At 43.5% G+C, this 25,705-nt stretch overlaps 2 protein-coding genes across 7 annotated transcripts in view; one reads left to right on the top strand and one right to left on the bottom strand.

Annotated features, from left to right (window-relative positions):
• The window catches only part of klhl17 (kelch-like family member 17), a 13,618-nt gene extending 3,733 nt beyond the window's left edge, over window positions 1-9,885 (bottom strand). Inside the window, exons 1-12 of one of the 5 annotated variants that reach the window (XM_035644064.2) lie at window positions 9,542-9,670; window positions 8,742-9,020; window positions 6,761-7,019; window positions 5,872-5,993; window positions 5,544-5,765; window positions 2,908-3,024; window positions 2,585-2,798; window positions 1,781-1,925; window positions 1,262-1,429; window positions 976-1,064; window positions 751-824; window positions 421-602 (exon numbers count right to left, since the gene is read on the bottom strand). In XM_035644064.2, coding sequence (XP_035499957.1) covers window positions 421-602; window positions 751-824; window positions 976-1,064; window positions 1,262-1,429; window positions 1,781-1,925; window positions 2,585-2,798; window positions 2,908-3,024; window positions 5,544-5,765; window positions 5,872-5,993; window positions 6,761-6,974 — 1,547 coding nt within the window. In that variant the 5' untranslated portion in view covers window positions 6,975-7,019; window positions 8,742-9,020; window positions 9,542-9,670. Of the gene's footprint in view, window positions 1-420; window positions 603-750; window positions 825-975; window positions 1,065-1,261; window positions 1,430-1,780; window positions 1,926-2,584; window positions 2,799-2,907; window positions 3,025-5,543; window positions 5,766-5,871; window positions 5,994-6,483; window positions 6,560-6,760; window positions 7,020-8,741; window positions 9,021-9,541 lie in introns of those variants that run through there. The other 4 variants (XM_035644063.2, XM_035644065.2, XM_035644068.2 and 1 more) reach the window with 4 other exon arrangements.
• noc2l (NOC2-like nucleolar associated transcriptional repressor) lies at window positions 9,874-25,705 on the top strand. 2 transcript variants are annotated; one of them, XM_035644061.2, is made up of 19 exons: window positions 9,874-10,047; window positions 10,469-10,615; window positions 10,714-10,897; window positions 10,984-11,218; window positions 11,811-11,901; window positions 12,003-12,081; window positions 12,404-12,514; window positions 12,603-12,716; window positions 13,329-13,517; window positions 13,838-13,977; window positions 14,929-15,040; window positions 17,259-17,372; window positions 19,486-19,587; window positions 19,953-20,096; window positions 22,448-22,561; window positions 22,783-22,921; window positions 24,724-24,810; window positions 25,164-25,169; window positions 25,435-25,705. In XM_035644061.2, exons 1-19 carry the CDS (start codon window positions 10,028-10,030, stop codon window positions 25,554-25,556), a joined length of 2,250 nt encoding a protein of 749 aa, XP_035499954.1. In that variant the 5' UTR covers window positions 9,874-10,027; the 3' UTR covers window positions 25,557-25,705. The 2 variants fall into 2 exon arrangements, with proteins under 2 accessions (XP_035499954.1, XP_035499955.1); XM_035644062.2 differs by lacking the exon at window positions 25,164-25,169.

Raw genomic sequence — 25,705 nt, 5'->3', positions numbered from 1 at the left:
CATCCATTTTCTCTCTCTCAACTGTAAGGTCAAAAAAAGCAAAAACCTTGAGAATAGGTGCCTTTGGTATAGATGGGCCTGCACATTTTCTGAAGTACTGTATTTAAACTTGATAAATGGCATCTCTGCCTTTGTGATATAACGAGCAGGAACAGATTGGGCTGCAAGCTGCTCTCTCACCTGCTCTCGTGGCTCTCGTCTCTAAAATCTGACAATAAGTCTTCCAGGCCAAACATTTATCTCTGAACCACCCTCGTGTCTCCTCTGCAGTTTTACTCAACATACTTAAAGTGAGTTGTGGCAGTTGGCGATTTCACTTCTTCCCTTATCATATCTTAAAAGGCTTTTACAGACCTACTTCTTTTGAACTGGACTTGCCTGCTCGGTTTGTATTAGTATGAATTCTGGCTCCAGACTGACCTGCGTATGTTCATGGGGGCCACTCCCTCCCAGGTGTTGGTCTTGGGGTTGAACCGCTCCACCGAGTTCAGGCAGCTGGTGCCGTCATTGCCTCCTGCGACATACAGCATGCCGTCCAGCACGGCCACCCCGGCACTGCTGCGCCGACTCAGCATGTTGGCGATGGCTGTCCATGTGTTGCTCTGTTCAGTGGATCCAGAGTCATGCATTGGTTACATGTTCATCGATTCATCCATGATGTCATGTTGTTTTTTTCTTCCACATTCAGCTTGTCTACGTCTGGCAACAAACATCTCACTTTGATGATACATTCAACAGCATGCAATTTACCTGGGGGTCATACTTCTCCACTGTTGCGAGATGTGAGGAGCTGTCATAACCTCCCACTGCATACAAGCTGCCATCTGGAGGGGGAAAAGGAGTAAACGCTCAGGATGTAAATATTAGGATGTGAATACCAAAGTGGAAACTCCCTCCTGGTTTCTGATAGAAAAATGTATGTGAAACATAAACAAAAAGTAGAACTGTATGTTCATGATATTATGGTTTTCCTACCCAGAGTTGCGACTCTGACATATCTTCTACGGGTGCTCATGGCAGCAATTGAGGTCCATGTACTGGTCAGAGGGTCGTAACGCTCTGCACTGTAGGAGAAGTAAAAGAGTTACTTGTATTTGATTAAATTACACAAGTTTATTCTATTTAGATGAAGTGTCTTAAAATATCTGGTCTATAAAACACCCCCAAAAAAGCAACAACAAGCTATAACACTGTACTAAATCACAGCTTAAAAGTATCAAGATGCTCAGCATTCATCGCCAAAATGTCAGTCTGTGTGTACCTGTTGAGACAGGAAGCCCCATCATATCCTCCTGCAGCGTACAGCAGGCCGTGCAGGACAGCTACACCCAAACAGCTCCGCCGTGTTCCCATGGAAACCTCAGGTTGCCAGGAGTTCGTGATGGGATCGTAAGACTCCACGGTCGCAAGGTCTGATGTGCCGTCATACCTGAGGAAAAGTGGACATAAATGATTGAAGTAGGAATATGATGCCTGGAATGGTCTTGTAATAAATATGCAATCATGGCAACAGAAAAACCGGTAAGTTTAAAAGACATTTTCAATAGAGGAAAGATCTTAACACCTTATCAGAAAGAAGAGAAATTACATCTTTGCATAATCATCACCCAAGGATTATTTTAGATGTAAAACATCCACAATGAAGTTCAATTTAATTCTATTCTATTCTTCCTGCCAATATTCCTCAGGTGTAGTTCAGATCGAAACATGATGCTTGATACAAGATGGAAGGTTTACTAGTTTTGGGCCAGAAATTAACATGATGGTTGTCATCACTAACCCTCCAACAGCATAGAGTCTGTTGCCAATGGCTGCCACGCCCACCCGTGCCCGCCGAGTGGACATGGAAGCCACCATGTGCCAGCGGTCTGTCCTGGTGTCATACGCCTCACAGTCTCCGTGGATGGCAAACAGGCTGCCACCACCTGGGACACGCAGCATAGTGGGGGGAAAAAACACTTCATCAAGCATCAAACATAAGGCATTAATGTAAACATGAATACATACTGTTGTAAGAATAGTGATTTTGGCCAAAGTGGGGCATCATTTCAGAGGGATAATCGTTAAGTAACCCACATGGACTCCCCGCTTTAACTGCTGTTAAGGAACTGATTTTATTTGGATATTGACAACTGCATAGAAAGGTAAGTTTTAATAGCAAACAGAAGTTTTTTATGATTAACACTAAATAATGATCTTTGATTTAATTCATTTGTTTTAGTCGTGAGAGAATCTGAAGGTATTTAAGGCTACAAGGATTGAAAACACCACTGGCTAAAAGAAACTGTCTGATCTCTACTCAATCAAACTAAACTAAAAACAGATGAGGAAATGAAAAGAAGAAATGAGAAGAGATGAAAAAAAGGAAAAATCAACAAAAAAAAATCTTTGCACACATTAAAAACTGGAGAACATTTAAGCTACTTGACTATACACTACAAAACTCCAAGACAATATTGACTGTTATGTTACGACTGTTGCATCACCAATCTCCATCTGCCAGCTGTACAAATACTCCTGCCTGTACAGTTTACGAGTTTAGTTAATGTGTGGCCAATAGTTCCCTGGTGGGCACCACACTGACCAACGGCGAAGAGCACAGGGCTGGCGCCCTCACAGCGACGCGGGCGTGTTCGGCTGTTGCTGAGGACGCCCCTCTGCTCGGGCATCAGGTGGTACTTCAGAGCCTCGATCAGCAGGTCCTTGCACTCGGAGTGATGACGCACCAGCAGCTCCGTATCCACGTTGCTCATCAGAAAGTCTCGCTTCAACAGCGGCAGCCTTACACACTTCATCAGCTGACAGGGACAGAGGATGGTGGGTGGTCAGACCACATCAGAATGGTGAAAATGATTGGTTGTACATTCTAGTAAAAAATGATGCCAGGTGAGATGGGACAAGTCTTACCCAAGGTACATGTTGCCTGCGTCCATCTACATCATGTTTCACCCAGCTCAACACAGCCCGGTACACTTCCTCCTCAGATGGCACATTGAGATTGTCACTTGAGATCAAATCGAGGACCTGGATGTGGAGGACAAAGCAGATTCTTTATGATGGTTTACAAGAACAGCTTGAAAATCCGATTCAAGCTTACAGTGCAACTGTTTCATTCAACTGTGACCAACAGAAAAACACTCACAAGAAGCATGTGCTTATGAAAAAAAAACAGGACAGTGAAAGATCCCGTGACAACACGGGAAGAAAATCGCATTGGCCCCAGACAGTATTAGTTTCTGCGTGTTGTACCTGAGTTGGTCTTCTGAGCTGTTGCCTCTCTTCCTTCCCTCCTGGCTTCTCTTTCCCTTCACTTGATACACTTTATCCTGACTGACTGGTGACGCTATGTTTTGCCTGCATTGTTTTAAAATGACACTCACCTAATCGAATCAATAAAGCAAAACAAAATCATTTCATGCACAATTTGGACCTTCACCATTCCCATGTTAGTCACATTGTAGTGCTGCTGTGCTATATTTGAGATACCATTGTGTGTGTGTGTGTGTGTGTGTGTGTGTGTCTGAGTGGCTGAGTGCTGCAGTCTGGTTGGCACAATTCCCAGATCGACCCAAAGCTGGCAGACCTGGGTGGGGCCATAGCAGCCAGCTGCTACTGCTGCTGCTGCTACTACTGTCTTGCCAGATCAGGGCAGCAGTTTATAGCCTCCCAGGAACAGCCTCCACTAATCCACAGTCACATAGAGAAATACTGCTTTTGCTGCTGCCCCACCCTGCAGTCCCTTTTACGTCTGCATGCAAAAAAGTGGATGTGTGTGTGCCGTATATACAGTAAGAAAGAGGGATGTTTGAATGAAAAACGGATTTCAGCTACGTCAAAATGCATAAAATGTCTTTCCAATGCATTCATCCTCTGCTGCTTGCTTCATAATGTCACACACTACATCAGTGAAGCATCACCAGAGCAGGCTCTAGTCAACATCCTGTCATTTCTTGCCACATCCTTCACAGAATAATTCAAGAAATATGGGGTGAGCTCAGAGTCCTTTAGAGCACCCAGAACATAAATCCAGATCTGGAGCAGATTTATGACAGACATAGAACAACCACAGATGGATGAAGAAGAGAAAATGGTCCATCTTTGATTCTGACTTTATGCTGCTTAGCGTTCGCCGTTTTAATCGACTGTGCCCAGCCCACACACACATACGTCTCAAGGATTTGACAGAGAGTGAAGCTCAGTGTTTTACCCTCAGGGAGCACAGTCTCTTCTGTGATTCTTTTTCTTCAGAGAGGTGAGAAGATAATGGGAAAGTGACGCTGGCGGCTGTTTGTTACGTCTTTTTCACCGCCACTTAATTTCATAGTAACCTGGCATGGCTCAACAGACAGCGTTTCATAAAAGAGATTATGCATTTCTTTCTCCCTATAATAATGGGCTTTTAAATTTAGTGTGCTACTTGAGGCCAATAAAAGCAAAAACATAAAACAACAACACAAGAAAGTTAAAAGACTTAGTAAACTGTGTGTTTTAACATCGTATTTATGGCCACTGGGGAATATTCACACTATGTCTTTAACTCAAGAGTATAGCTGAAAATTGAGTGCAGTGTTTTGATGATCATACTTGAAATCATAGGCCTGTTTAACTGTAATGATGAACATGACTCCGTCAACATGAGACTTTTGAGTGACAGCAGGTACCAAACCCGTGTGTTGACTTTTACTAACATTTTGTTTAAATATCAATCGTTGATTGTGCCAGTTTGTCATTTCTTTAACCTTTACTTAACTGGGGGAGTTTCTCTGAAAACAATTCTTTCTTTTTTTTAGGCCCCGCTGACTACGCACTCACTAAACAATCAGCAGCAGTCCGAGCAGCTCTAATGAGTGTGCTTGTGTTATGTGCCTTGCTCAAGGCCCATTCTGCAGTCTATTCCACTATAATTTGGGAATCTAGCTAGCAAACCTTCTGGACACTGCTGCCCCAAAAAACCTTGGCTGGAAAAAACAAAACTGTAATTTGGTGCAACCAAAAAAAGAAACCCTTAATTAAACCTCAGGGAAGTGAGCACAGCAGCTATGAAGATGTCATTTGTTTTGCCTAATTACCACTTCCAGGAAATGAACCACAGCAGTGCTACTGCTGAGCCCAGATGAAGAGTAAAAGATAGTTTGGCTAAGTTGATGTGCCAGATCAGGGACGGAATCTTACGAAGGGGACGCGGCATGTCCCTTGCACTTTTTCCTGGAGAGTAATAAAATAAAACCTTTTTGAAACATAATAAAACTCACAAAGAAACAGTGTCTAGTGGATACAGGCTGCTGTGCCAACAGTCAAGGTTATGGTGACAATCTCCCCTTCAAAATAATATCCATCTTAGTAGTACTTGTCACAGAATACTGAGACTAATGTTTTGTCTATGCCGTATCTTACAATGAAAACTATTCTACTTGTATACCTATGGTGACAGAATATAACAACACAGACTAACAAAGAGAGGAAGCAACTTCTAGTAGACAGCTGTTTATTTCATGGAATTTGTTTTGTGGAAGACAGGAGACATGACAATTCATCACCCATACCTGTTTCAGAGGCAGCAGCATGAACTCTTCTGTCTTGGACACCTCCACAAAGTGCTGCAGGACATACTTGTGTGCTGACTTGAGCAGGTCACTGCAGGAGTGCGTGTCAGCGAAGCCCCGGATGCCCAGGCAGTTGGAGGGGTCCAGCTGGCTGAGGAGGAACTTGCAGCAGGCGTCCCGCACCCCGTTGAGTTGCAGCAGACTGGCTGCTGGGAGCAGTGTCTAGTAATTACAGGTGGAAATACACTGTTACAGGTGGAAATACACCTTACGATAGTTAGTCTTAATTTGACAATTTGATCTATAAATCTGAAATCTTCTGCCTTACCTGAACATTGCCTTCCCCGACCACAATCTCGGCCGTGTAGGCATACTGAACCAGCTGCTCCAGAGCCTGAGAGTCGATGTCATGAAGGGTCACATGGGTCTGCCGACTTTCTGACATCTCATCTGCGTGGCCGCACACAATGAGAGCGGTTACATTTTCCCAACAAGTTAGAAGCAGTAAAACTGGCTGACCTAACTGCCTCCCCAGTTCGATCATGCTGACTCGCAGCAGCTCCTATTGTATACAACGCAGCTGCCAAATATCAGCACAGCTCATTTGCTGCTGTACATTTCATCGGTTGTTTTAACTGTGGAGGATTTATGAAATTCCAGAATCTATACACTCTTGTGCAATGTGGCTGTTCCTGCAGAACAGCGAGTCAGGAGGTTTGATGTTTCATCTCATAGTAGTTTGGAGAAAATCACAATCACAGTATCTGCAGGAGAGGTTTAGGTGATGATGAAAGATGAACGGATTCGGTTAAAATGGACAAATTAGTGACTCGGTCAGACGAGAGGAAACCTAGCAGCAGTGTCTGAAAGCCAGAAAAATATGTGTCTGGAGACTCATTGTACCTGAAGAAACGAAATGAAATCCGAGACAAACACACACCTCTTTTGACCACCTGTGCCGCAGACAGGAAGAGGGGGAAGGAAGTGGTGATGCTGAAAGGATGAGGTGGAGTTCACTGCACAGACGAAATGTTGTGTCATCAAACTATGAGCAACACAGCAAAATAATGCGCAGTCTGATGTCAGAGCTTACAATGTCCGAGGCGTGCAACACGCTGCGCTTCATGGGAGGATGAATGTAAACACAAAGTGAATTGGAAACAGGCGGCATGTGGAGGAATAAACCGGACAAGCTGGACAACGTGGACTGAACTTACTAGTAAACATAGCGTGGAAGTAGGGGCTGCAGGAGGCCAGCACAACTTTGTGCGCCTTGATTTCTTTGCTGGAAACATGGAGCACAATGTCACACAGCAGGCCGCGCTGTCGCATCCTGTTCATGGACACGAAGGAGTCGTGGTAGTGGCGCTTTGAGTTGTGCGAGACGCTGTGCCCATCGCGGTTGAGCAACTGCATGCTGCCCTCCATCATGGTGCCTGACGTGGCAGTCGCAGGCCTGGGCCGCACTCTGGGCAACTGAAACCCCGAGAAAACCGTTTTAATGTCAATCCACGCCAACGTCAGTAGCCTATAAAAATGTGTTGGATCATTAGAAAAGTCTCAAGAGCTTAGTTCATCTGCAGGGATGCAGGTGTTATGACAGATGTCCTGAGCAATCATTGTACCTACCGTTATTGTTATAGCATCCATTGTGACAGCTAAGACAGGAAGCCATGACAGAAATATCAGTACCATTACAAAGTGCACTAGGTTGACTGTCCTCATTATTTGACTTTCAGTGTCAACACTTAAATTGAGTTATTACAACAGAGAGAGTTTCAAAAGACAGGAAGTATTTCCTAACCTGGAATCAAACCGAATGCAGGCTTCTTTTCCATTGCACTGTCTTGGTTTACTATTGCAAGGACTCCTGAACAACAAGTTTAATTGCACCAGAATAAGCTGCAAACCCCCACCACCACCACCTCCTCGCCCCAGCTGCAGCCTTGGGTGGGTGGGGTAGGAGGAGAGGAGGATATAGCCTGAGCTAGCCTTTTTTTGCTCTGGACTCTCAGCTGCCTGGCTCTTGGATGGAGAGCACACTTCAGCGCGTTGCATAACCATCATCACGCGGCATCTTGGAACTTGTTGTCTGCCAATTATTGAGGATGTCGTTCGAAGTAAACCCAGCTAGAACTAAATTTCAGGGAAAATATATACGTATATTTTCACTCAACTATACTGAATTTGATGTAGTGAAATCTTACAAGGGTAGAAAAATAGGCTCATGAGCAGAAGCTGACTGGTTTGAAAAGTGTAAAGCAAGATGCTCCATCAGCCTCTCTGATGAAGAGTTTCCACATAGATAATGTGTTGTATTTGTCATCCATTTGTTTATAATCATTTCATACCACACAGTCTGCAATTTGAATGTGTGTATCCTTCAGTGGGATGTGGATGAATCTCATCTTTTATAGGTGCTTTATTTTCATTCACAAATATAAAGACCAGTTTATGAGACAGTAACACAAGATTAAGAAATCAGAACAAATAAACAGCCCCTACAATCTCAAGAGGGAGGAATGTTGATGCGTTTAAAGGCCAAGACACAACAACCTCTTATTGATTCCGTTAAAAGTTGCATGTGTCATACCTCTCCAGTCCAACAGACAGTTGACCAGAAGATCAGTGCACCACAATAATGCTGCCATCTGCTCTTTCGGCTGAATACTCTGCACTGTCCCGCCGAGCACCATCTCAGATGTCACAACAGCTGCCTGACCAGCTCTGGGTGCCAGTTCTCCAAAACACACAATGGGAATCAACGGGCCCAAGGAAATAACACGAGTCAGTGCTGAAAACGGAGACGGGGACACGCAGGAGTTCGGGGCCGACGTGACATCCCAGTTATCACAGTTAAAACTAACAAGAGTACAGCACTTGGTCCTGTTCATCCCTGGCCTGTCTCTTGAAACCTCCTCTCCGGCTCGAAGCCTCGGCTGACATCCACACAAAGCTCCAGTGACAGACTTGTACATGCACAATGTTTTAGGATGCTCGTGTCTGTAATCATCTCTTTCTGAGAGAGAGAGAGAGAGAGAGAGAGAGGGGGGGGGGGGGGGGGATGTTTCTATTCACACATCAGCCTCCTGGTGTGATCTGAGGAAACCCCAACCCCCACTCCATCTATTTTGAATAACAGCAGCGATCAGCTGCAGCGGCGATAATAGAGAGAGGATGAATGTGTCATGTCTTTACCGGTGGGTGCGTTGCGCTTATCCTCGGACACGGCGTCTTCCTCGGGGGTGACGACAGACAAATCGGCAGCCGGTCGCAGTCGGTTTGGTCTGTATTGGCACCAGTGGCTGGCTATCTGTCCATAGTCTGACTCAGACATACGAAATGTGAAGAAACCCTCTGTTTGGTGCCGTGTGCGGTTTGACGTCAATGCACAAAAAAAGTGCATGGAAGCAGACGTCGGGTTTTTTAAGGTGGCGCTCGAACATCGGGGGAGCGAGAGCGACGGCGCGGCTCGCGCTGTTGAAATAAGACACGGCGGAGGAACAGAGACACACATATATGATAGGCAGGAAGTTTCATAAGCGCATATGTCGACGGGTTACAATGGATGTTTGTTTATTGTTTGGGACACGGGCGACCTTAAGCGCCCCCCCCCACACACACATTTTTTTATCTGGTCAGAGTCCGGAAGTGCGTTCGATAAATACATTTGCGCTACCCCGAAAGGCGGGGTTTTGATTAGTAAAACGGCGATTGGCTAGAATCTGGACCATCTCCTGCCACGGTGAGCCCGGACATGAAAATGAAACAGACAGACTCTTAACCGACTCTTCAATTCATACGTAATTTATATTATACATAGTTGACAACAACATCACAACTACAACTGTATAATTATACTTATTACATTAGAACATAATAATAGTCACAACTGTGTAAGTCACAGTTTGTGGCTTTGTGTCCAAGTACGTGATGACTACATCAGCTAACGTTAGCTCTACCTCTACAAGCGAATTAAAACCAGTAAGCCTACTCACCACTAGTCGTCGTCGACGTGACAGCGGTGTTTTCCTCCTGTTTGTCCGCTTGTCCAGCTTTGTGACTGTGTAATGTTTCGGGGGGGAAACGTAAAAAGTAAAATATTCCCTCTGCTGGTCTCCGGACCGGAGACTCCGGTGCAGCCGATCATTTAATTGAAACCTCACGTGGAGCATCAAAACACCGCTCGCCCGCGTAGGCACAGCTCTTGGACAGTGAAACTTCGAGTTTGGTGTGTTCGCCCACTTTTCTTTTATCAATGTTGATTTTGTTACTTTTAACAATGAGTATATTCAACGTTTTCACTCATTATCAAAAAGCAAACTATGCTCGTGTTACTGGACAAAAAAAAAGGAAATGTTCCTTTATTACGTTTGTAAACACTAACTGCGCGCACTGCCCATGAACCGTAAAACCAATTCCTACGTTTTGCACCGGGGCATTGTGGGTAATGAGGCTCAGCGGTGTCACGTTTTGAATCCAGCATGGCAGCGAAACAGAAAAGGTGTGTGTGCATCTTCTTTACTTTGTGTCGTTTATGTTGTGTTCCAATGGCAAATTTGTGTTGCTTTTTTAAGTTAAACTGTTTTCAAACAGGTTGGTGGTGGATTGCTGGTGTTTCATAGACTCGTTTTAGCCTAGCTAGCATCGTGAACGACACTGCCTTAGCTAGCTCTTCAAGCTAGCGTAGTGTCGTGGGTTCTTGTAAGTGGTTTATCTTTACATCGTCGTTCAGTCTGTTCACTCTTTGTTGTGACTGGACAATATACGAATATGAGCAGGGTATATTCAGCTAGCTAACTTTAGATATAAGGACTAAACTCCAAAACGTTTGAATTGACGGTGGAAACTGTAGAGCATTCGTCATTTAACGTTCCTCCCGCATGTAGGCCAACTTATTTCAACTGCTCTTTTTGTTGTTGTAGAAAATTAGAAGACCTGAGTGTGGATGAGTTCCTGCTGTCAGGGTTTGACTCTGCAGGTGAAGATGAACCAGAAGAAGAGACCCCAAAACAGAACGGACTCAAGAAAAAGAACAAAAATAAAGATGTGAACTCTGCATCTCCCGAGACGTAAGTCAAGACATTGACTCTTGTCACTGTTGTGATCGTTCCAACATCATCGTTGCCTCAAGCTGCATAACTTTTGTTGTTGTCCTCTTTCTCTACAGTGATGAAAAGAAGGCAGGTAAGGCCTCTGAGCACAAGGATCAGCTGTCCAGGTTAAAGAATAAAGACCCCGAGTTCTACAAGTTTCTGCAAGACAACGACCAAACACTGCTGAACTTTGACGACAGCGACAGCTCTGACAATGAGGAGGAAAAAAAGTACCACAAATTGCCGTCTGCGCTGGAGGTAGGCCACCTGCTCGTGTCTCTCTGTGTTCATAGTGAGCTCTGTTGGAAAACACAGATCTTCATACCTGCATGATTTACTTGTAGGAGGCCAGCTCCGGTGAGGAAGATGGAGACGACGAGGAAGGTTCGAAGAAATCCAAGAAATCAGTGGAGACCATCAAAGTCACAGACAAAATGATTGAAGAGTGGAAAGCTGCGATGAAGAAGGAACCCACCCCTCGTCTCTTCAGAGAAGTTACGCAGGCCTTTAAGGCAGCTGTAGCTACCACAAAGGGCGAAGGAGGGGGTCAGTGTCGATACAAGGTGGCTGACAGTTCAGGTAGGTCCGGCCATTTTAACTGGAAATACTTAAACGTGAATTGAAGCTGTACCATTTTTTTTTTGACATAATTTTTGTAAGAGTATTGCTGTGGAAAATCCAAATTCAATTATATTTCAATAATGTGTGTTCCCCGCATTGCTGTCAGTAGCATTTCACAAAACAAGGGGAAACAGTTACTGTAAAGGTCAACAATATTTGCATATATACACATATATTAACAAATAAAATTGTATTACCAAACAGTATTTTAGTTACATTGCCAAAGCCTTAATTGTGCATACTCAAATATTTCGTGTTTCAAGTTGGGCAAGGTGTAGGGATAGGCTGTTTTTGTACAGCTGACATTCATGCCTCACCCAAAATATTTATTCCTCTGATATACATTTAATACAGCAAACACGAAGAGTGCCTGATAATGTTCTGATTACAGATTTTTAAAATTACACATCATGGGTCGTTTGATTCCTCCCATTGTTGTATCACAAGCATGGCTATTTATTATGAGTTATAGATACTTGCTTGATAGAACACAACATGTTGCACTCCCTGTAAATTTGCATACATAATCCTTTTTCTGTCTGCTCTGCAGTGTTCAACTCCTTGGTCCTGTTCTGTATTAGAGATATTTACGTGGCCATGCAGAGGATGCTCCACCTAAAGCCAGATAAAGACCAGAAAAAGTATGAAGTGCATGTTACACCTGCTGATTTCACCTCTTGACCTTCAATGTAGCAGTAGAAACGTTGGTCACTTCTCATTCTGGGGTCTGTTTTGTTCTCAGGTTAGTGCTACCATCGTCTAGTCCAAAGTGGCAAAAGAATCATATTGACATCAAGATGTATGTCAGTGGAGTAGTTCAGGTTGGTTTTTCGTTTCACTTCACTGGCTCTGCATGTGTCCCTGCAATGTAAACATCATGATATACAGTAGAAAGAGTCAAGGAAGTATTTGATTGGGTGTTTTTTAGAATGTTTGATTGTAAATTATAACTTCACATGAACATTATTGATATAGTGTCGAGGACAATACAATTAAATAATGAGATGAGGACAATGATATGTATGATTAATGAAGTAAAACAAATAGTTATCTCCTCATCTTCATTTGAGTCCTGAAAACATCCATGTGTTATTTTCTTGTTTTCCTCTAATAGCTCTGTTGTCTCCCTCTATGCACCTGTAGCTGTTATCCTGTCTAACAGAGGCTACAGTCATCAGCGCTGTCCTGCGTCACGCCAACCAACTCGTGCCTTATTACCTTTGTCTACCCAAACAGTGTCGCCATCTGGTCAAGGTAGGACATAAGTCGCCATAGGCAGGCATGGAATTTGACTCTCTGGGATTTATTCTCTAAATGTGTTTTTATTTTTCTCTGTATCTAGCAACTGCTGAAGCAGTGGAGCACAGGGGAGGAAACAAGCCGAGTTCTCGCCTTCCTGGCGCTCAACAAAATCTGCAGACACAAGCAGGACACATATCTTAACCCCATTCTCAAGGTAGGCTTATCATTGTGGGTATTTAAAGAGAAAAAAGAGAGATAACTAAAAGCTTAAAGGATTCACTGGTTAACATCTCTGTTCAGGAGTCTACCTCATACAAATCATGGTGCATGGTTGCATATAGCATAGTGTCCATGGCAGGACATGAACGAGCACCATGACACTACTGGGTAAATGTTTTGTTGACTGATAAAACTAAGGTTGGATTATTTGAGAGGAACATGCAGCACTTTGCATAGTGTAAAAAGGGAACATACTGCATACCAACATAAAAACATTGTCTCGAAGGTGAAGAAGGGTCAGTGCTTCTGTGCTGCCTCTAGACCTGGACAGCTTCCCTTATCAAGGGGAAAATAAGTTCCCAAGTTTATCCACAGGATAATGTCAGGTTTGCAGTTCACCACCTAATGATCAGTAGAAGAAATATTATTAAATATAATATTTTCTTGTGTTGTTAGCTTAAGCACTTTTTTTCCCCTTGGATTATATTTCATGACCATTGAAAGCAGAAATCTAGGTCATACCACACTCAAACTTTTTCTTGTCACTGTATAACCAGTACCAATTAGTGTTGACTTATGTATTTTCATTTCTTCTAATTCTTTGCAGCAAATGTACATTTCCTACGTACAAAACTGCAAGTTCACCTCTCCCAATGCGCTGCCCATGATCAATTTCATGCAACGAACTCTAACAGAGATGTACTCACTGGACACACAGGCCACTTACCAGCACACCTTTATTTACATCCGACAGCTGGCCATCCACCTGAGAAACGCCATGACCATGAAGAAAAAGGTTGGGTTTTGAATGTGTGATTATGTAGATGGTCTGCTTTTGTTCTTTTGAAGCTTTTATGAGTGGGACATATACAGTATTTGAAATGTTCACCTAGATGGAACGGGGACAGATATAGGAAGACAGTCGTTTTATAATGATTGATTTTAAGGATTAGTAGCACAAAGCTACTTTCTAGTCTGTTCATGTTTACACCATCATGAAGTTTTGGACTCTGCTTGATTTTGTTCTCATATGTACGGCACAATGCAAAAATGAGCACATGCTTATTTTTTAGCATCTGTAATTAGACACTAACTCTGCTTGTGTGTGTTCTGTAGGAAACATATCAGTCGGTGTATAACTGGCAGTACATCCACTGTCTGTACCTCTGGTGTCGCGTGCTCAGCACCTTGCACCCCAGTGATGTCCTCCAACCTCTCATCTATCCACTCTGCCAGGTCATAATTGGCACCATCAAGTGAGTAGATTTAAGCACCTAAAAACCCTGCATTAAAACTGAGAAAGTTGAAAACGCTGCTCGCAGCTGAGTTGTAATATGGACGGGCAAAAAAAGAGGCGTTTGGAAACGACGACACTGTCACCTGCCTTCGCTTCCCTATCAGTCACGACTCGTCTACCAGCGGAAAATGCTAAACGTTTTAAATACTTATTGTAAATACTAGTTTCACCTCATCATCAGTCCCGAGGAGAAAACCCTGCTCTTACTGTCCACTATAAATATTTCATGATTGTAGTATATTCTGTAGCTAAGTTACAAACTGCAGAGTAGATGATCTGCTTCCTGTTTACACCACTACTCATATACTCGTAAATGGTCATCATAATCGATTAATCTTTTGATTATTTTCTCGATTAATCGATTAGTTGTTTGGTTCATAAAATGTCACAAAATGGTGAAAAATGTCGATCGTGTTTCCCAAACCCTGAGATGATATTTTGTTTTGTTCACACACCAAAGATATTTAGTATTTACTGTGATAGAGGAGCAGAGAAACCAGAAAATATTCACATTTAAGAAGCTGAAATCAGAGAATTTTGACTTAAAAAAAAAAAAAAATACTTGAACCTATTAATCGATTATCAAAATAGTGGTTGACTAATTTGGTAATCGATTAAATGTTGCAGCTCAAGCTTTTGTATGCACACAATACATTTTTCATTCATAGTTACATGAGTTTTGGATTTATATACAGCAGTGGTCGTGTCATCCCCCAAAAGTCAAATGTGAGTCATTTGTTGATCATTTGTTGCCTCTCGTAATTGTAGCAAAGAAACTTCAAGCTGCTGCCTGGCATACATTTCAAATGCACTATTATAACAATGTGTTATTTGTGTGAACCCACCATGTCCTATATACTAAACCAACAGCAGGTGGAGACATTGACCACTGTTTTCTCCTTCTGAACAGACTGGTGCCCTCATCAAAATATTACCCTCTGAGGATGCACTGTTGCAGAGCCCTCACCCTGCTGTCGAGCAGCACCAACACATTTGTGCCTGTGCTGCCTTTCCTGTTGGAGGTAAGACATGTAACCACCACGTGGGTCTGACAGGACCAGTGAAGCTTGACAAGAGTTAAGTAGAAGGTCAAGTTCTAATCTGAAGTCCTTCATATACCAATTCACCACACATACCTGACCACCTCAAGCGGTTATGAACGATGCAGGAATCTACAGCAGTCAGTTGGTTAACTCTGTTACAAATGGAAACAGTGGAAAGGTAGAGGTGGTGAAATGTTCCATTGGTGGTTTGCTGTGGAAAAACATCAGCGGGGTATAAAATACATTTTGGTCTCAACGGCCACAACTGAAGGCGCTCAGGAGGAAACACATCGGTGCGTGTGTGTGTGTGTGTGTGCGCGCGCGTGCGTGCATGCGTGAGAGACCTTTTTTTATCAAACCAATCGCAAGTCACCAACTGACAACATTTCTCTGGGTCAGGTGTTAAGCACGTGACTGTGTGGTGAGTGTGTGCTGTTTGTGTGCGAATGTGTTTTAGCGTTTGTGCGTGGTGTTGGGTTGTGTTGTGGCTCGCCGGAGGAGAGCCGTGTGCTAGCGACAGCGACTAGCTCGGCCTGCTGGGAGAGTGTGTGTTTGTGCGTGCGTGTGTGGGGGTTTGCAGCAGTTTGACCGACCTGATAAAAGCACGGTTGTGGTTTAAACTCTGGTCCTAACATGTAGTGCACACCACATCCTCTCTGCCTAGGCCTACTCCCCACCTCTTTTTTCCCTGCACATACACTCGGAGCAGCACGCTGGGTTTATTTGTGACGCATTATATTTCCTGTGTTTTTTCTCCTTTACTGTTCCCCTTGTTAAAGGCAAGCGGAGGTATGCTGCTACTGTTTTAATTAGAGCAGCAGAAGCAGCCCCTTCCTCCTGAGTCTGTGCCTGTGTGTGTTCTCGCATCTCCGAGGGGGGTGCATGATTTGGAGCTTCCTGCTTCAGTGGCTGTGTGTGTGTACGTGCATGCATGCGTGCATGTGTGTCTGCATGTGCATGCATCAGGGTTGGCCCATGCCTTCCCACTTCCCCCTGGCTCCCCCGCAGACCGCCACCACATCCTATGTTTGTACAGACAGCACCGGCCAGGAGCGTTGCTCTGCTTCACACACTGAGCACATTAACGGCCACACATACGCACGCACGCACGCTCACGCACAGAAATACACAGAGATACAGGGTGTCAGAAATAGATTTATATACAAATACAGGGCAAAAAATCTACTTGTGGGCAGATGTGAAAGCTAAAGCTTGTAGACGGAAAGCCCACACGTTGGCTAGAATGTACTTTCACAGACTAAGATAGAAATGTGTCATCTCACTAACTGCTGTATGTTAAAGGACTAATATCAAAATAAAGCTCAGCACATATATTGTAGCCGTTTTCTTTGGTTACTTATGTTGAATTTGTGAAGGAATATATAGATTTATTAAATTCATAACTACATTTGTAGGAAAAAGGATAACAATCTCCTCCTCTGTACCCAAGTTATGGCATTGAATAATGTGTGAAGTATTTTTCGCAGAACACTGTGATGTCACTGTGAAGTTGACCTTTGACTCTTAGTATATATTAAAATGTCACCACTTAATTTTTAGTCCATTTAGATGTGTTTTAAATTAATAAATTATCATTATGATTATTAAGTTATGGTCACAGTGACCTTGACCTTTGATGAGTCCAAGGGGACTTTTCTGTTGTGAAATTCCCAACTGGTGTTCCTGATATATCACGTTCACAAGAATGATACGGAAGTGAGGTCGCAGTGACCTTGACCTTTGGACACCAAAATCTCATCAGTTCATTGTTGAGTCTTAGAATATTTGTCTCAAATTTGAAGCCATTGGACGGGCAACCCAAAGACATAATGCCTCTGACCAGGGCTGTTGCTCACACGGAGGCATAAAAAGGCTGATTTCAGAATAGTTCGAGTCTTAATACTTTATCCATTATTAGTTACATGGCTTATTGGTTTTGACCTGTGTGGGCCATCAAGTTGACCTTTTCAAAAGATTCCTTCAGTATGAGGTTTATCTTGATTGGATAACTGGGACAACAATTTGATCATGTGGAGTGTGGAAACTGGTTCTGTTAAGTATGATAAATATAATAATAATAATAATTGAGAGCAATTAACAAAAATGTTTGCTATTTTGCTTTTGGTTCTGGGTCCATTTACTGATCTGTTCTCTGAACATGATGTGTATTACACATGCTTCTGTTTTTGCCATATAGATCTTCCAACAAGTGGACTTTAACAAGAAGCCCGGGCGAATGAGCAAGAAACCCATCAACTTTGCGGTCATCCTGAAGCTTGGCAAAGTCAACCTGATGGAGAAAGCCTACAAGGTACGTATCACTGTTTTTAATCCACCACTAGTGAGGACAGATTCTCTGAACTTAGGATAGAGAATATCCAGTGTGTGGCGCTTGTATTGTGCTTTGTATCTGTGCAGAGTCTTTGTTGCTCTGAGAAGGCGCAGTAGCTGATCTGATGAGTGGTTTAGGTCTTAGTTAATGTTACTTTCATGTTACTCCATGGCACCGTGTGTTAGTCTGCGTGTGTACAGGAGGGGATTTAGGGCAGCGTTGAAAGCCTTGTCAGGGCTCTAAAACTGGCCCGGAGTCACCACGCTCAGAGCTGCAGCCAAGAGGATTGCAGCACGGCCTTCTGGGATAATCCCCCGCACTCCGCCTGCTAGGGCTGTTTTCACTCCGGTCACCTGGGCAGCTGCCACGAACCCCTGCCTCGTAGACCCACAATAGACGTAACCAAATATTGATCTGATGTGACGCAGTTATTTTAAACTTTTTCACAAAGATTCTTCTAAGCTGATTTTCATTTACTCGAGCCAACTGGGTTTTTACATGATGTGAATCAATTAAAAATGTACTTATACTGTATATAATAATATATATGCACCTAAAGTTTGAGCTATGGCTCTGTAAAAACATATAGGGTCATTTCTTTTCTGACGGGCACAACTTTAAATGGTAACTTCCTGTAGCAGCTACATGGAGATTGCAGAACTGCCATTGGCTTGCTCAGGTCACTTTTATTTGATTTTTTTTTTTTGATCTAGCATTTGTGCTTGTTAGACAAAAAAAGAAGGTTGAAGAAAAGCTAAAGGTTGAGACATACTCTCCACGTCCTTGGGCAGCTGTGGACTTGAGTTTGGTCGCACAGACGCACATGCGGTTCCATTCATACTACAACTGAGGGCCCGTGTACGTCTGGCGTTCCGATCTACACTCCAGTCCAGTTCGTGGCAGTGATGCACAACAACAATGTTTGCCAGCCACAATAAAAATCAAGAAGCAGCTTTTTCTTGGCTTTCCCATATCTGTCTCTATCTAAAAAAATTCCATTCATGACCGCAGACAGTTTTACCTCTCCCAAGTGTCTGCGCTCTTCCACGTCAGGAGTTTGGTGCCATTTGGCTTTTTTAGTATTATGTCAAAGAAGAATTAAATAAATGTGGGTATTGATATAGATCTCCTCACGCAACCTCTATACAAAACTATAATGCATACAGTCTGTGCGATCACAAATCTTTGAGTCCGCATGGATGTCCGCGTGATCATGAGCGAATTATGACTCTTGCATCACGTGGACCAAAGCAGACCCTTGTGGACACAGATATGGAATGTATGAATTGGTTTTAAGTAATATTCTTCTTGTCAGTTAGTAACACTTGTGGCAAAGGTTTGACACGATGGTTTCAAGCGGCTCACTGGTAATATTTTGATCAGAGTTATTTTTTTGTATATGGCTCTACTTGGTAATCTGAATTCTCTAAGCCTGAGTGACAAAATTCAAGTGATGGACTGCATGGCAGCTAGACCATGCTTAGCCTCATAATCGGACTGAATTGTCATTTAATTTCTCTCAGTCTGACTCCATGCTTGCTGATCTGTTTGGAAGGGAGAATGATCTTGTTTTGCTCTTGCCCCGAGCGATCTGTAGCGAGTTGCGAATCTGCCCCGCTAACGCCTTTTTTAGGTAGTTGTGGACATGGCAGTTGCTCGGAGCGCTTTTTTTTCACACCGATCAACGAAATATGTTGATTTTAAGAGTTGCTATGGACTTTGATTAACTCATAAAACCATGTCTCATCCACAATCGTCACCGTTTTTCAGTTTTTTGTGAATGTAACTTTATAGGGGAGATGAAATTTCATTCTTAATCTTGCCTTCAACGGTGTTAACGCCTCTCCAGCTGGTTAAAAAATGTCTGTCAGTAAACACAACACCACAAATCTATCCGAATGCCAAACAAGTTGGAAATGTGGGCAGAGGTCTGAAACGGGCTGGGCTCGGCTAAGCTGTCACCACAGTTCATTTTTAACTGCGTTGACTTAAGTAATTTTTCACTGAATGTAGTGAAACAGCAAAGACAACAATGATTAATTGAAATTTTACACTTCTGTGTCGAGCCTGAATTTTGTTTGTGAATTTTTAGGACGGACTGATTGAACAGCTGTATGACCTGATACTGGAATACTTCCACACTCAAGCCAGCACCATTGGCTTCCCAGAACTCGCCCTACCCACCATCATTCAGGTAACAACAACCTGTCCATTTATCCTGGAACCTGTGATCGAGATCTGTGACTTGAATTGACTTGACTTCCTCATATCAACACAGTTTTTCCGGGCACGCTAAAGGTGTTAAAGAAACACTCTTCACTTTTGACTCATGAGGAGATGCTGACACTGAGCATCAATCCCAGAGTTAAAATCTTCCCTGAATAGATGACTCAAGATCTGGTTCACGTCTTGCCAGGCCGAATCTGCTCCCCTTAGGACAAACGACCACAAATCCTCCTCTGCTTTGCCTGAATATACAGTATAGGCAGACTGAATGATCCTTTACACTGGTTCCTTCTTTATCATAACCCCCCCCCCCCCCCCCCCATGTCCCTGCAGCTGAAAGCGTTCCTGAAGGAATGCAAAGTGGCCAATTACTGCAAGCCGGTGCGCCAGCTGCTGGAGAAGGTACAGGAGAACAGCAGCCACATCACAGGACGGAGACAGAAGGCCGCCTTCGGAGTGGCCGACGCTGCCGCTGTGGTGAGTGTGTGTGTGTGAGTGCGTGTGTGTGAGTGCGTGTGTGAGAGTGCGTGTGTGTGTGTGTGTGTGTGAGTGTGAGTGTGAGAAAGAGGCAGGGGAAGCCTGTCTTGTTCTGAATTTACAGACCGCCTTTCCAGAAATGTGATTTTACCTTTTTCTACACACTTGTTATTCTTCAGTTGCCTCTTGAAGTTGTTTTCCTTTGTTTTTTTTTAATATTACGTTTTTATGAACTAAACTAAACGGCTTTCGACAAATTTGAAAATGAGTTGTAAATGCTGGTCTGTCAGTCAAAACCTGCCAAAATGTAATAAAATAACGTATCTAGGCAGTTTTAAAATGGGAAAGCGTTGTAAATGGTGTTGGGTACAGAAGACGATACGTTTTACATGGGTACTGCCGAGTACCAATCCATGTTAAAACAAATGATGGCAAATTTTGGGACCTGAGAGCACATCAGGGTGAGAGAGTGACAGAGTATAAAAAGAAAGAGAGGGAGCGAGACTAATGATATTACGTCATTACCCCTGCAGCTTGTTGAGGTCTCAGTGCAGCAGGGCAACCGTGTGCCAAAAGCTGTCGCAAGTGTGGCAAATTCCATGCAGACAGTACTCGCTGCAATACTTGTGAGGCAAAAATCCGCCACTAGGGTGGCCAGAACACAACTTACCTAAGGAATCACCTGGCCAAAATACACTATATATCTAAAAGATGACGAGTTTTTGAACGGACGCCAGATATAATCACACATCGAAAGTCCAGAGCAATCCAAGCATTTGATTTTTGCAATTCATTTGGTCTTCGACACTTAACAATGTACTCTATTTGCTAAAAATATTGAATCACTCATTTTATGCACAGGTGAGACCTCAAAAGTAAAAGTAATAGTAACTGTAACCCGAATATAATCGGCAACAAACCGAGATTGTAAATGAATTAATCTGAAAAAGAAAATCGTCCAATAATCCCTCATTAATCAAACCTAATGAGGAGGAGTCGGTTGTCAGCTTGCCAGCTTTTGGCGAGATGATGCCAGCTGCTCTGGTTGGTTTGTTGGGTGTTAATAATATTCAACAATCAGCCAGCTCTCTCCACTGGACTTGGAAATCACATATGGACAGTACAAGTTATTAATATGTTTATTATTTATTTAATTTGTATTGAAGCCTGCTTCATTTGGCTTTAATGTAGGTGCTGTCTCACCTGAATGATCTCAAGAAGCATGTGTCCCAGTTAGTGTATAAAAAACGTCTCTGTGGTTGACGAACAGTGCGACCTGAGATGTTTCTGTTGGTCACAGTCCTGACCGACGACTCCTACAGGCAGCGACTGATAACACCTCCCTGTGTAAACCCAAAGCCAGGTTAAGAACAACCCTGTGATTATTGGAAGCTCTTATGGGCTTTTGAACCAGAGGCGCCTGTGCCTTTATGTGTATGTCGGTGTGTGTGTGTGTGTGTGTGTGTGTGTGTGTGTGTGTGTGTGTGTGCGTGCATGTGTGTGTGTGTGTGTGAGAGAGAGAGAACAAAGTACAACAGACAGCACGGCACTGCTGCAGCGCCAGCCCCTGTCGCCACGACTCTCTGCTCAGCGGAGGCTGTCGCCATGGCATCCACTCCCTGGCATCGTGGTAGAGGTGTCACCGCAGGCGAAAAGAGAGGGGACAGCCCTGCTGCTGCTGTGGAAAAGGCCACGGCCCCCCTCTGGCCACCATCCCCCCACTGACATGTCACCCAAACTGAGAGCTAGCCTAATTAATTCAGGTCACAAGGGTGTCTGTTGTTGTCGTCTCTCCTGTGGAATTTTTTTGTTTTTGTTTGTCTGAGTGTAGGCTGAATTCAGAATTAGCTTTTCCATTTTCCTTTCTTTGTCTTTTTTGCTTTTTTCTTGGGTGTACATGTCACCCAACCTAATAGCCACACAGCAAACTGGTAAATGTGATAAGGTAACAGGTGCAGGAGGCCAAGGTCTGTTCACTCTATTAGATTTGTTGGTCAGATATTATTGGGCCTAATCAATATCATCCACAAATACCTTTAGGGGAAGACTGGATACGATCTACCGGTCTCCCCCTTTCAGGCATCTTCATTCTGTCTGTTTTTCCATCTTCTTACTCTCATCACTGTCTTGTGCGTCCGTTTTTCTCGTGGTCAAATCACCTAAAGTTGCAGTGCAAAGTTGCTTGTACTGGGATCAGTTTCGAGACCTTAAACAACCTGCGAAAAGGCCCAAGAAATTTAAAAATGAACTAACATACAGGATACCCATGTTTATCAATAAACTAAGGCACTGATCGGCTTCTTCTATAAAGATTCATTCAACCAAGATTTTAATCTCCTATTCTGCGTCAGGCGGCCTGGGAGAAGCAGCTCAAGGAGGAGGGGACTCCTCTCAGCAAGTACTACACCCAGTGGAAGAAGCTGAGGGAGAAGGAGATCCAGCTAGAGATCTCTGGCAAAGAGAGGGTAACTATCCAACAACAACCAAAAACTAAACACAAACAGTCACCTCATCTCATTAAAATCATCATGAAGCTAGAAAAGGTTTATAATGTCGGCATTTCCAAGAATTCCGCCTTAAGTCATGCTATATAGTGGAACATTTTTAATGGCAGCAATTTTTTGCGGAGCATCAGCATCATTAACTTAAACTTGTTTTAATCTGCTGTCTGTGTCTTTTATTAAAGATGGAGGATCTGGAACTCCCAGAGATCAAACGTAGGAAGATTCAGGAGAAGAAAGCAGAGGACAAGAAAGAGTTCAAGGATCTGTTTGAGTCTGACAGTGAATCAGAAGACGGTGACGGTAGAGGGTTCAAGATTAAAGGTAAGTTTTTGTGTTTTTGATGTGTTTGTGATGCACCGCCCATCCTGGCCTCCAGGGGGCTGTGTTTTCTTATAACCTGGTCCTCTCAAAGCAAAGTTAAGAGGTGATGACAGTGAGTATGATTTTTGTCTGTATCTGTCCCATAAAGGGAGACAAAATATTTTGGCTACATGAAACAGATGATCTGCAAAGCATTTGCCTCAAGTCTCTGAGTTATTAAAACATCCACCGGGGCCGTTCTTGAGGAACGGAAAATTAATCCCAGATCTAACTCGGGAGAAAATCTCTTTGCTAATCAGATAGTTTGGTTCCTTCGTGGCTAAGAGGAGCCATCAGCTTCTTTATCCCTTAAAGTCTGTGTCTTGTCCTCCCGGGGTCGTATGTAGGTCACAGCCTTCCAAGCTTAAAAAGCCCTTCCCAAGGTCACAGAGCAAAGGAGTGGGCGGCAGGGTTTTTGTTTTTTATGCATCTGGACTTCATTGTGGGGAGAGTCCCCACAAACGGGTGGCAAGCTTCCAGCAAGCGGAGAGCAGCCCCCCCCCCCCAAAAAAAATAACACACACACACACACACACACACACACACACACACACACACACACACACACACACACACACACACACACACACACACACACACACACACACACACACACACACACACACACACACACACACACACACACACACCTCTTGTTCATCACCCCTCCTGCACATACATGAACTGGAACCCCCGACCGGAAGTACAGGCTTGGATCCCAGCGGGGGTTCTTAATTCAAACCAGCCCAGTGTAACAGCCAGAGGTGGCCGCTCCCACTCCTCTCTCTCCCCCTCTGCTGCTTTCAATCTACTGCTCTCGCTCTCTCTCTCCCTCTGGCTCTGTGGGCCTCAACCAGCTGCCCCCGCTTGTCCTGCACACACACACATGCACATCTCAATGATGGCTCACAAAGGCACACCCACCACCTTGTCGTCCAGTCTTGAAAAAGCCCAAAGCTTTTGGGCAGCTCACCAAAGCGCTTTGTGGTCTAACACACTCCCGGAAAGAGGGGGAGTTTGAGAGTAGGGGCCTGATGATTTCAAGTTTTCAGTGCGTGTGTCAGTGTGTGGGAGTAATAAGTCTTCCAGGTCATTTGGGGGCAAACTTTGAGGTACTTCTGAAGTCTGCTCCGCACCGCGTGAGCAACAAAGAACGGGGGCGAGCAAGAGCATGTTTGTCATCTTTATATTCAGATAGGAAGGGAAATGACTTGTGTTTTAATAGGTGTGCGCGCGTGTGTGTGTGTGCGTACGTACGTTCACAGTAGAGCAGACAGAGGAAGCAGCTCTGTTTTGCCTCTCTCTCCTCCACGCCCCCAGCCTCTCATCACACCTCAACTTCAAAGCCCATGGACCCCGGTTGTCCCTTCGGCTACACAGCATGCGCGCATGCACACACGGCAAAATACAATTTCAGATAAAGTCCCAACTTCTCTGCCGCACACACAAACACACACCAACTCTCCCATCATCGTAGCTGTGGAACCTGCCATTTGCTATATTTAGGCCTTGAGCATACGATGTCTGAAATTGCCAGTAGTAAACTGTCATGGCTGTTTGTGCAGCAGCAGCAGCCGCGGCGTCTGTAATCAACTCTCAGTTCCATCTCAGGAGGAAATATACACTTTGAGCTGCCTCTGATTCTGTGTCTCCAAAGTCCTCAGAAATCAGCGACGCAACGACGCAAACATAAAAATGTCTGAACAAAGTAACACTAGACAAAAGTCAATGCAGTGGAATCATTTTTCCCGTCTCTTTCCCAGGTAAAAAGGGCAGCCGTGGGTCGGATGATGATGATCTTGACCTGTCTGATATGAGCGATGATGAAGGAATGGAGGGAGGAGACTCAGGTTGGTGTCAGACATCAATGTCAAAAAAAAAAAAAAATCAAGAATAATGAAAGCACTAACAATTGTTTTTACATAATCTTTTGCTCTGTGTTTTATTATTTTGTGTATTGATTCATTTTGTGTGTGGATATATTTCATGAAAACATGAAGTTTGTCAAATGGAGTAAATGTGATCACTCAAACTTTAATATAAAAGTAGTTTAACAATTAATTTATTGTTCAACTGACATGACAAATATTCCCTATTTACTCAACTAAGAGTTTGCTGCTATTATTTGTAATATTTGACAATAAACTGAATATTATGAATCATTTAACCGCTGTGAGGATAAGGGCTCACTAAGCACAGACTCATGATGGTGCCTAAAACTTTTGCACAAGCGTCAATTAGTTTACTCGTCTATTTTCTTTCCTTCATTAGTAGTGGCTAAGTGCACTTTAAAAGAAAGGCTCACTCTTAATTGGAGGGGCTTTAAAAGTCTTTTCATCACAATAAAATTAACAAAATATGTAACTGTCCCAAATTTAAAAAACAACTTTACTTTTTCATAAACAGGAATTATTCAAATCTAACCATAGAATGTCTATCACCTGAGTAAGAAGCCTTTCCTCTCTGTGTTCCAGATGATGATGAGGATGAAGAGGGATCCAAGGCTCCTCAGCCACTGTCGTCCTCTGCTCTGATAAAGCTGGCGGAGGGAGACGAGGATGTGGTGGAGGACCTGGAGCTGTCTGACGATGACTGAGAGACCGTCTCAAGTCAGCCAGTGCATTCTCACAGTATTTTTGGACTTCTGCTTTTTATTACTTCACTTGTACATTACAAAAGTGTTGGTGATATAACTTTGTCAAGCATTGAAATTCTATTAAAAAAATGATTTCTTTGACCTTCCTA

Source organism: Scophthalmus maximus, chromosome 3, assembly GCF_022379125.1.
Source record: "Scophthalmus maximus strain ysfricsl-2021 chromosome 3, ASM2237912v1, whole genome shotgun sequence".
In the NCBI taxonomy this organism is placed as follows: domain Eukaryota; kingdom Metazoa; phylum Chordata; class Actinopteri; order Pleuronectiformes; family Scophthalmidae; genus Scophthalmus; species Scophthalmus maximus.
Note: the sequence above shows the minus strand (reverse complement) of the source record. Positions and strands in the feature narration are given on the sequence as shown.

Bases quoted from the DNA above. Each gene is read 5' to 3' on its own strand.
- noc2l (XM_035644061.2), top strand. From the start codon at position 10,028: ATGGCAGCGAAACAGAAAAG. The intron at 12,515-12,602 runs GTAGGACATAAG...CTCTGTATCTAG, and splicing joins AGTGTCGCCATCTGGTCAAG to CAACTGCTGAAGCAGTGGAG. The intron at 22,922-24,723 runs GTAAGTTTTTGT...TCTCTTTCCCAG, and splicing joins TAGAGGGTTCAAGATTAAAG to GTAAAAAGGGCAGCCGTGGG.